General features: G+C 35.7%; 2 protein-coding genes across 9 annotated transcripts in view; one reads left to right on the top strand and one right to left on the bottom strand.

Annotated features, from left to right (window-relative positions):
* Dock7 (dedicator of cytokinesis 7) overlaps positions 1–12,195 on the bottom strand; it is a 190,758-nt gene that overhangs the window by 97,476 nt on the left and 81,087 nt on the right. The gene's annotated exons all lie outside the window — the stretch shown is intronic.
* Angptl3 (angiopoietin like 3) lies at positions 3,262–11,069 on the top strand. Of its 2 annotated transcripts, XM_034502698.2 has the most exons (7): positions 3,262–3,813; positions 4,397–4,507; positions 5,607–5,721; positions 7,542–7,655; positions 7,924–8,019; positions 10,237–10,503; positions 10,836–11,069. In XM_034502698.2, exons 1-7 carry the CDS (start codon positions 3,319–3,321, stop codon positions 11,003–11,005), a joined length of 1,368 nt encoding a protein of 455 aa, XP_034358589.1. In that variant the 5' UTR covers positions 3,262–3,318; the 3' UTR covers positions 11,006–11,069. The 2 variants fall into 2 exon arrangements, with proteins under 2 accessions (XP_034358589.1, XP_076790744.1); XM_076934629.1 differs by lacking the exon at positions 4,397–4,507.

Raw genomic sequence — 12,195 nt, 5'->3', positions numbered from 1 at the left:
TATTTTCAAGTATTTCTAACAAACATATTACATTAGTCTTCCACTTATCTACAAGGTAACCAATATCCATGGGATCCGATACCTTCTTCTGGCCACTGCACACATGTGGGGCACATACAAGGAAGCAAAACACCCATATACATAAAATTAAAAAAAAAATTATTCTTTAAAGAGCCAGAATACCTGGTTTTTAATTTGGAAGCCCTATTATCATAATATTGCATACTCTTGGGAAAGCAAGCAGTCTCTGTAGTTTGCTGGAACGTAAGCATGTCAAAGCTGCTGTGTGTCCTAGAATCCTGTATACCGAGGAAACTTTGTATAGTGACTCTTAGAACAGGAATTCTTAAATTAAGTATTAAATTTGCTTAACAGTGCTTTATTTTCATTGGGATTCTTGCTATATTTGATCGGGGTTTTATTTAAAGGGCCTCTTTTGGAGGGCTGAAAAGATGGCTCAGCAGTTAAGAGCACTGGCTATTCTTCCTGAGAACCTGGGTCTGATTCCTAGCACCCACATGGCAGCCCACAACAGTCTCTAACTCAGTCCTATAGGATCTGATGTCCAACTGTACAGACATACATGCAAGTAAAACACTCATGCACATAAAACAAAATTAATTTCTTTTAAAAAAAGGGTCCCTCCTTCATAGTCCCTTTCTAAAATAAGGAAGCTACTATATTAAAGGGATTTGCATCTGCTACATGTATGTTTTACACTTGTTATATGAGAAATTCTTATTGAACCATAAATATTTAATGTTTCCATAAGTCACAAGGCAAAGTACAAAGGAGTTAAGATACAAATTAATAATCATTTACAAAAAAATGTATAGTGTAACAGAGTAGAGAGATTGGCTCATCATGTACCTCAATTAGGTGGATGGAATTCCGAGGTCAATAGTTTTAAACCACAAAAGTTGACAGCTTAGTTAAGAAAAGTTTCGAAATATGCCCTGCATGACCAAGGATCACTAACTCTTCCCATGAACGAAGAGAATGTGACTGTTCTCTCAGCTCAAATACACTTCAATACAAAACTGATTTGTTTTTGTATTTAAGTGGATGCGTACATACATGCTTATTATTTCAGCCAAAAGTATTTATATAATTTTGTAATGCATACTTAAGGAAATGTACACAGAGAGGGCTGCGGATTTATTCAGTGAAAAAGTGCTTGCCTTATATGCTAAGGTTCTAGGTTCAAGCCCCACTACCACCCACATACACATCCCAAAAAGAGAAAGTACACACACATACTTAGGCTAATCAAAAGATACAATTCCTAACCAAAATTCAAGAGAACAAACCTCTTAAAACCTAAGTATCAGAGAATTTCAATGTCTAAATCATCTCAACATTAATCTTTTCCAATAAATTCGATGAGTGTAACCATATTGTTTCTAATTACAAGGGATAGCTGATATATGTAATGCCTATTAGACAGCAAGAAAGATTCCAGTGATTTGAAAGTACTTTTAATCTTTTCACAACCCTAAGTAAAGTATTATCTCCACTGAACTAAAGAGGAAACAGAGTAAATGATGTGACCAAGGGTGGAGGAGCTGGAGAACAGCGGGCTGAGATTCCACATCAGCGCTCCTGCTCTAGAATCATGCTCACAACCAATACTTAACTGGTATCTCTAAAGAAACATTACAGTCAAACCTATAATACTTACTCAACAGAGAACTTCCATTTTATGACAGGAATGGGAATTTATACGAATTGAATTTTAGAAATGGTGCAGTTTGTAAAATTTTGCCTGACATCTTAATTTAAAATGTTTTATATTGATTTTTTTTTCTTTGCAAAAAAAAAGCTAACTATACATATGGGGGTTGGAAAGATGTTCAGCAGATATGAGCACAGGCTATTCTCTAAAGGACCTGGGTTTGACTCTCAGCACCTACATGGTGGCTGACCTTCTCTAACTCCAGGGGATCCAATGTTATCATCTTACCTACCATGGTACACGGATATACATGAAGGCAAAACACCCATACACATAAATTATTTTTTTAGCTATGGACTTGATCTCAGTGCATGGTGGTAAATGCCTGTAATCCCTGCACTAGAGTAGGAGAATCACACAGATCTGAGGTCAGCTTGGGATACATGACTGGACTGTCTTACAAAACAAAACAAAGCTACAAATTACATAGTGCAGTTATCCCAATAAATGAGAATAAATGGGGAAATTAAATAACTGTTTAAAGCCAAAACACTAGCGCTATCTTTTAGAACCAGACAACAGTGTGAGTCCAGAAGTCACACTTTTAGTAATCATGTTAATTCTCCAAATGTCTTGTATTAAAACTAAGGATAACTACCCATGACTTAAGTTCTTATAATTTTTACTTCTAACATCAATTGAGGACAATGGAACATTTACCCTCAAACATACTATTAATCTTTACTTTTGTTAAATTTTTTAAAGTATAAAGTAAGAAAATTGTTACTAAGCTCACAAACTTCAGGATATGATGGTCAAATCTCTGCTACTGGAAGCACTGGGATTTAATTCTAGTTTAAACTCAAATAATCACATGTCTACTGCTACTTCACATGTGTGTGCATGCATCTATCTACATATATTTATACACACATACATACATCTATGTATGTCTATGACATATAGACATGAAAACCATGGAAAGGGGGGAAAATAACTTTATTGACACTATGTCGGGATTTCGTGATTAACATGCAAGAATGGTTAAGACATGTGAAATAAGGACATTAAGCAATAGTTCTAGTGACAAGCAGATATATAGTTATATGCTAGCTTATATAGACTACAGAAACAGAAGCTACAGCAGTGAGAGCCACAGCACTACCTGAAGAACTTGGAAAGGCTTCACATGAGACTTGGGGAATGGTGGCTGTTTACAGGATAAACAAACTACAACCAGGGGTACAGATGCTTAATTTTTCCTCAATTTTAATGACAAACTTAATCTATCAAAAATTAAGATTTATTTGTAAATCTCTTATAGTAAGAAAAAATTAAAAGTGGGTAAATACCTTAATACTGAAAGTATAATTGTCAATACAGTAAATTTAACTATTCTAACAATTTTAAAAATTATCTCCTGTTAGTTGCTCATTTCCTTGATTTCAGTTGCCATTGATCTAGCTCAACATGGGGGAGGGTTACATTCGTGCAAGTTAGCACAGCTTAATGGTTAACTCCATTCACCTGCCAACCTTGTGTGTATGCAGCAAATAGCTGTGTATATAAAGTCAAGAGGTCCTGGTCTCCTTACAGGAGGGAGAAGTTCCAAATTGCTTGAAATTGAAAGACTGCCACAAAAAATGCACACAATTAAACTATTCCTTTTTGTTGTTCCTCTAGTAATTGCATCCAGAGTTGATCCAGACCTTTCATCATTTGATTCTGTACCTTCAGAGCCAAAATCAAGATTTGCTATGTTGGATGATGTCAAAATTTTAGCCAATGGCCTCCTGCAGCTCGGACATGGCCTTAAAGATTTTGTCCATAAGACTAAGGGACAAATTAACGACATATTTCAGAAGCTCAACATATTTGATCAGTCTTTTTATGATCTATCACTTCAAACCAATGAAATCAAAGAAGAAGAAAAGGAGCTAAGAAGAACCACATCTAAACTACAAGCTAAAAATGAAGAGGTGAAGAGTATGTCACTTGAACTGAACTCAAAGCTTGAAAGTCTACTGGAAGAGAAGACAGCACTTCAACACAAGGTCAGGACTTTGGAGGAGCAGCTAACCAACTTAATTAAAAACCCACCTGGGGCTCAGGAGCACCCAGAAGTAACATCACTTAAAGTAAGTAGAAATCACAACATTCTGATTGTTTTCAATGTGGACTTTTTAAAATACATTTTAAAGATACACTATTTCAGATACTCTGCTAGATTATTAACACACTTATTTTTTCCAAGAATTTTTTTTTTTTAAGAAATAAAATTATCTACTGAAACTTCAGTTCAGGTTCTGCTTCCCTAACATTATATTTGAAAAGAGCTAAAACTTATATTTCATACAATTAAATAACTTTGTAACATTCAACTATTATGCTATTGATAAATACTAGAGGTGATTATTTTTTAAATTAAATTAAAAACTATTCTTCCATGAACAAAAATAGATTAATATAGTAAATGGCATATTCTAATGCCTTTGAAACATTGTTTCTTTTACTTTAAATAAAATTCAGAAAGTTTTAGATGTGTCAATTTTTAAATACAGTAGCAAAGTGTATATTATTTGAAAAAAGCATAAGACAATGGCAGCCAATGTTCACTTTTCTAACCCACTACTAGTTTAAAAGTTATATGACGGTTACAAGTAAATAAAATGTGAACAAAAAAGACAGAAAACATTTAAACAAACTACAATCTGTGTGCAGAGTTTTGTAGAACAGCAAGATAACAGCATAAGAGAACTCCTCCAGAGTGTGGAAGAACAATATAAACGATTAAGTCAACAGCACATTCAGATAAAAGAAATAGAAAATCAAGTAAGTAGTCTAATGCTGTCAGACTGTTGCACCAGTTGACGTAAACATGGGCTAAGACAGCACTCCCAGCTAACCATCTGCTTGCAAAACTTTCTGTATAACTAAGCAACTAACCTAAGCATCCTACTAAGAACACAGCAGTCTGTCTCGTGGAACTGGGAGGGCAGGCGATCCATAACTGATTCCATTAACATGATCTTATTAAATTTTAAATCAGGTCATGAATCTGCTCTGCTCAAAGCCTAGTCTACACAGCTTTCCATCTTGCTCATAGTCAGTCTTAGAACCTGTGATGACCTGGCCCTTCATTATCTCACTAACTTCCCTGCTATTCCTCACCTACATAAACACACTGCTCCCCAAGGCCTCCTTCTGTGTGGTCTCTGTCTAGAATCCTGGTTTTCTCCCCCTAGCATCTGCACTTCCTATATACTTTTATGAAATACAAAATGCTCAGTGAAGCTGTCCCAGGCCAATAAATAAAAAATAAAAAATCTCCCCCCAAAGCTACTACACTATTTTCCCCCTCTGTAATATCTTTATATTTAGCATAAATAGAAAGCTATTTCTTGCCTATCCCTGAATTAAACTGGAAGATCTGTGAACCTGTGATTCTTTTCTATTACTTTAATTACTAAAAACCTTTATACAGAATACTGTATAAACACATTGTAGGAACTCACTATTTTGGAACTGACTATTGCAATAGCATATTCAGCAAACACAAGAAAATAAAATTAGCTAAGTTTGTAATTCACACCATTGAAAAGAGAATATATCCAACTATTTTAAGCAAAGTATATAGCCTTACTGGTTCTTTTCCTTTTAATCAATGTCTCTCTTGTTTCATTTGCTTCATTCTCTTAATTTTGTTGTTTATTAAATAATCCTCTTGATTAAATGTCCCAAGAATAGAATGTCTGTCCATGCTGGGAAGTGCTGTTTATTCCTCTTTGCTTGCTTGTAGAACCGGGGTCAGGGCTCTGCACATGCTCAGTAAACACTTTCCACTGAATTGTACTTTTGATATACTTACCCAGTATTCCCTAATTATATATACAATAGCATTTTTAAAAGTAGATTTATATTCTTTTATCAGCTCAGAAAGACTGGTATTCAAGAACCCACAGAAAATTCTCTTTCCTCTAAATCAAGAGCACCAAGAACTACTCCTCCTATTCATCTGAACAAAACAAAAAATACAAAACAAGATGGTAAGATAATTTGGCCAGTTTTCTCTATAAAATTCCCTATTCTTAAGACCTGATCTCTGGCAGACCTCTAAGGAGACGGAAATATACAGAGGCAGATGCTCACAGCTAACCATTGAACTGATCATGGGGGCGTGGGGGAGGGTTCCCAATGGAGGAGTGAGAGAGACTGAAGGAGCTGCAGGAGCTGGAGGCCCCATGGGGAAGAGTGAAAATACAAACCAACCAGAGCTCCCAGGGTTAAACTACCAGCCTGGGAGCACATAGGGAGGGACCCATGACTCCAGCTGTATATGTAGGGAGGATGGCCTTGTCAGGCATAGGTGGGAGAGGAGGTCCTTGGTCCAGTGAAGGCTCGATGCCTCAGTGTGGGGGAATTCCTGGGTGGGAAGGTGGGTGGGGGCACATCCTCATAGAAGCAGGAGGAGGGGGAATTGAATAAGGGGTTCCTGGGTGGGGTGGAAATGGGAAAAGGGGATTGCATCTGAAGTATAAATAAAATATCCAATTAAAAAAGAAAAAACAAAACAAAAAACAAACAAATAAAAGACCTGATCTGATCTAGATAAGAGTAAAAAGTTATATATACCAAATGCCATCACCAAATTCAATTTAATTGGATCCTGGTTTGTTGTCTTCCTTCCTTCCTTCCTTCCTTCCTTCCTTCCTTCCTTCCTTCCTTCCTTCCTTCCTTCCTTTTCTTTCTTTCTGCTTGCCTTTCTTTTTTCATTTCTTTCTTCCTTTCATACATTTTAACACTATAAATGACATTCTTAAGATATGAAGCTGATATTAAAACATGGAATTATTAATCTCATAGATATAAAATGATACTACAAGTATAGAAAAGGAATAAGCTCACCGGGCGGTGGTGGCGCACGCCTTTAATCCCAGCACTTGGGAGGCAGAGGCAGGCGGATTTCTGAGTTCGAGGCCAGCCTGGTCTACAGAGTGAGTTCCAGGACAGCCAGGGCTACACAGAGAAACCCTGTCTCGAAAAAAAAAAAAAAAAAAAAAGGAATAAGCTCATGGTTATAAGACTTATGGAAAGCCACAAAGGTCATATTTAAAAATGACTTTCTAGTCAAGGCTTGGTGGCTCACCGATGTAATCCCAGTATTTGAGAGGGTAAGGTAGGAGAACCAATGTGAGTTCAAGACCAGCCTAACTACAGGGTTAGTACCAGGTTAGCCCAAGCTAAGGTGAGACTGCAAAACAAAACAAAACAAAACAAAACAAAACAAAATCTATTAAAAAGATTACTTTCTAAAGCAACAAACAAGATATATTCATGTGTACAGAAAAACCATGCACTTCTAAAACCCAAAAGATCGTGGAGTTCTACTCAAAACTTCTACTTTCCTATCTGCATAAACTTTTTCACAGGTAAAGTAAAAGTTCCAGGGAACAAAATCACTATTTCCAGCCAAACTGCTGGAAAATGATATATTCCCAAGAGTTCTTTTGGTTTCCGTAATTCACACAGGAGAACCACCTACTAGCACTCTTCCTGTACGGTCCATTTCCACACATCTGCGGCTTCTAGTTACAAAGCAAACCCTGTACTGAGCTTCTGCTCCTTAGTACTCCCACTATGCCTAACAAGATAATGCTTTTCAAAATTCTCCTTTTCTCCATTTCTTTTAAAATAAGTTGAAAATGTTACTTTAATGTTATTTGGATAGTTTCTCACCCAATAAACATGGTTTAGCATAAATATTACTGAACATTCATACCAATTCCATGAAGTAGTAGTAAACTGCAAGCTTGAAAGACACTTCTATTCCTAAATACTGTTACATAATAATGTCTGTTAATTCTAGACCTTCCTGCTGACTGCTCTGCCATTTATAACAGAGGTGAACATACAAGTGGTGTGTATACTATTAGACCAAGCAACTCTCAAGTGTTTAATGTCTACTGTGATACCCAATCAGGTAAACCCACCTAAGCAGAAAATGGGTTAGAGTGAACTCAAGATACTCATTAACTATTACCAAAACTAACCCGTAATCGACTCACAGAACAGGATTATTCACACAAATCTGGGATCATAATAAATGATAAAGTATATTACCTTAACTACATAGTACCTAATTAATAAATCAACTCACAAAGCCAAAGTTAAAACCAAATTCAAAACAGGTTATTTTTCCTGTCAACTTTAATCTACAAAAAATAACTATGTTCATTCGCACTTTCTAGGTAGTCCATGGACATTAATTCAACACCGGAAAGATGGCTCACAAAACTTCAACGAAACATGGGAAAATTACAAAAAGGGCTTTGGGAATCTTGATGGTAAAGTGATTTCCTTGCATCATTCATCTATCTGTTGATTTAACAGTATTAGCTGGGTGTGCTGACACGGGCCTGAGATCATAGTGCATATGGGTGGGGGACGCAGCAAGTAGATTGAAAGCTCAAGGCCAGTCTGGGCCACACATTGAGATCTCTTCTCAAAAAAAAAAAAAAATTATAAATGAAGAAATAATTATAAAATAGGCTGTGGAAATGTAACAATAAGCAAAAACAAATCCCAGCTTTCATAAAACTGATTGGTAAATATTATACATGTTACCAATTGCAATTATCTTAATTGTACTTATCACTATTACAATCTGCTCTTATGTATGCTTGCTGAAATTTAATTCTATAGCTCATGATTATAATAGTTATTAAGGACAACAGTACATACCATCGGCTCTAGTGAGGGGCAATGCTACAAGGGAGTCACAAAGATAGCATTATAGCACTCTTTCACTGATATCGTAAACACAAAGTAACCCCGGTTACATGGAGCTGGAGGTATGTGCTGGGGCAGAGCACTTGACTAGCACAACACTGGGACTGACCCCCAGCAGCACACACAAAGTCATAAAACTACAAAAATAGAAGAGTTAGAAGGAATAGGGTCACTGTCAGAGATACGGTGTCTGACTATAGGGTCACTGTCAGAGATACGGTGTCTAACTACTTAAATACTAATTTTAATTATTCAGTATTATAAATATATACTACAGAACTGTGGTTCTCTGAATGCTCTAGAATGATATTCTATTTTGATTGTAAAACAAAACTAAAAATAAGCAAAAGAATACAAAATAAACAGATACTTAAAATCAAAAAGCACATTATATTTGTGAATGTGTAGTATTCACTTATAAAGTAGAAATCATCTGCTATTTTACCAAAAAAAAAATATTTAAGACTCAGTACTGCTTTATTATTTCTTAAATTCTCTATTCATGGCACTACTTAAATCTCTAAAGAGAGGGCCCATTCAGTGGTATTTTGCAGTTCTAATTCTTCTGGGATTGAGTTTAACACTAAATAAAGGACTCACAGTTCAGAATGCTGGTTTATTTCTAATTAGAAAATAATTATTCCATTCATAATCCCAAACTGAAGTTTTCTAACTCAATAGCAATAATATTTATTCTTGTCATTAAACATTTCAATATAGGTTGTATAATGATCTACTTATAATACCACTGTTTTAAATCCCAAAACAGTTTTAATTATAGAGAAAAATACTATTAACAGAACATTCAAATTTATTTTTAAATTTATTAGATTCTTTCTATGAAAAATCTTCACATTTGAGAAAAATGCTATCACTATTATCTAAAACTGGACATATAAAAGCATTCTCTTGACTGAATGTGGCTATATTAATGGGCAGCTGATGGCAAAGTGGTGTCTATATACTTAAGGAGGTACAGGTGAGATACTACTCTCTCAATGACCAAACCTAAAAATATCTGTAATGATGTAATGTGCCATATATAAAACATTTTGTAAAATATATTTTTGAAATAAAGTTGGGTTAATCAAGACAAGATTTTAATACAGACTTAATTAGCATTGAGGGAGAAAAGGCCACACTTAATGCTGGGGATATAGTTCAGCGGGAAAGTCTTCCTCAGTACATGCATGAAGTTAGATTCAGTCGCCAGAACTCAAAGAAAACAAGACAGACAGACAGACAGATCAATTAACTGATAAAAAACAGAAGGAGACAGGAAGGGAGGGACAGAGCATATACCCGGATACAGACGTGAGTTTCACAAAGCTCTGTATTAATATAAGGCTTAGAAAGGATTTGGGTTTTTCAGCTAGGGTCCCATGTCCAGGATGGACTCAAACAGCTCTGTATAATGGAAGACTTTAAAGAACAATCCTTTCTGTCTCAACCTTCCAAGTGTTAGCATTGTAAGCACACACCATAACACTAATAATATAAATGCTTTACAAGATTTCAAAGTAATCCAGGAATCAGAACTAAACTCATTTACATCAACAAACTGAAAATAATAACAAGAACTGGCCACGGAAAATGATTGTACATACTTTGTAATCACAGCATTTTGTTGGGAAGATATCATCTTTGAGACCAGCCTGGGCTAAATAGTGAGACCCTGGCACACACACCCACATACTACAAACAAGTCAGTTAGGACCTGATCTGTAGTTAACATCACATAGGGGTTTTTTTTCCCCTAACTTTTCCTTTAGGAGAATTTTGGTTGGGCCTAGAGAAGATCTATGCTATAGTTCAACAGTCTAACTACATCTTACGACTTGAGCTACAAGACTGGAAAGACAGCAAGCACTATGCTGAATACACCTTTCACCTGGGCAATCACGAAACCAACTACTCGCTACATGTGACTGAGATTGCTGGCAGTATCCCCAAGGCCCTCCCAGAGCACAGAGACCTGATGTTTTCTACATGGGATCATAGAGCAAAGGGGCAGCTCCACTGCCCAGGAAGTTACTCAGGTATCTCATTAGTGATTCTTCTTCAAAGCATCCCCTATGGCTTTAGCTATCACCTATAATATGTTCTTTAAAATACTAGTCTAAAGCAGGCATTCTCTCCAAAGACAAAAAATCTGTTGATTGTAGTTTCAAGTGTTAATTCTGGTTCAGCTATTTTACCGGGAATGTTCCTCACTATGTTGATGGTGTATATGAGTCACACAGAATAATGAGTACTGGGATACATGCATCTACAATATAATAACGGTTATATGAAATAAAAAAATAACTGTGGAAAAATCTAACAGCTACTAGATATTTATCCAGTTAAACCACATGTCTGTCTTCTTTAGGTGGCTGGTGGTGGAATGACATATGTGGAGAAAACAATCTAAATGGAAAATATAACAAGCCCAGAACCAAATCCAAACCAGAGAGAAGAAGAGGGATCTACTGGAGGCCTCAGAGCGGGAAGCTCTACTCTATCAAATCATCCAAAATGATGCTCCAGCCCACCACCTAAGAAAGCTTCAACTGAACTGAGACAAATTAAAAGACCAATAAATTAAATATTAAAATTCTCCCGATCACTGTGGTACAGTAATCTGGTATTAAATCTTTAATGGAAAGCTTGAGAATTGAATTTCAATTAGCTTTAAAGTCTTGTTAAGATCAGATATCATTGCATGAATGTAACATAATTTATCTTTTCAATCAAACTCCTACAGTATCATTTATTCACATTTGTGATGCGGGAATCAATTTAAGATTTATCTCAAATCATCTGGGAGTGGTGGTGCATGCCTCCCCAGGTTTCTGGAAGGAGAGGCAGGACAGATCTCTGACTCTGAGGCCAGTGTGGTTTACAGAGTATGCTGCAGTCCAGCCAGAGATACAGACAGTAACTTTGCCACAACAAAACAAAACAACACAAAATGAAACCACAAAAACAAACAAAACAGAAAACCAAAATTACAAAAACAATGGTTGCAATCTAAATCATAACCAATGGGTAAATTCTAAATCATTCTTAAATTAAAAACCTTAAAATTTCAATTAAAAAAAAGTTCATGGTAAACTTCAAAAAGTAGTATTTTATAATTCTCACATGCTATATTACTAGTTTCAAAATTAAGTCCAGACTATTTAGAATATGTATCTGTAATAGGAACTTTCAAAATTATGCTTCATTTTGCTACAACATAATCTGGAGTAAACAGTTTTTAAGGACGGCACATAAGAAAGCTGAGGGCAACAATATATCTGTACTAGGCTCTGTGTCTACCAACACAGTAGATCCAGGTCACTGTGCTGTGCTGACTCTTCAGGGTCAAGATATGCTAAGAATAACTTCATTATACTTAGCTTATCTACACCTTGAATATTTTATACATTTTAACACTTAATACTCTGACATTTTAAGTGACATCTGTTAGAACACAATAAGAATGAGTATCTTTGTAGCATTAATTGAAGCCTAATCAGAATTTCTTATCCCTGGGCAGGATGTGGATCTAACATTTTGTGTTTTTAAGTAGTCTTAATAATCATAATACCTTCTCAAATATTTTAAAGCCTAATAGGCATGTATGTTTAAAATTTCATAGACAATAAGCATATGATTGCTTCTAAAAAGTAATTCAAACTTTAACTCTCTAAGGATTGCCAGATTCAAGTATCTATCATGACATCAGCTGTCAGCAGTGTTTCAAA

Source organism: Arvicanthis niloticus, chromosome 5 (assembly GCF_011762505.2).
Source record: "Arvicanthis niloticus isolate mArvNil1 chromosome 5, mArvNil1.pat.X, whole genome shotgun sequence".
Classification (NCBI taxonomy): Eukaryota; Metazoa; Chordata; class Mammalia; order Rodentia; family Muridae; genus Arvicanthis; species Arvicanthis niloticus.
Note: the sequence above shows the minus strand (reverse complement) of the source record. Positions and strands in the feature narration are given on the sequence as shown.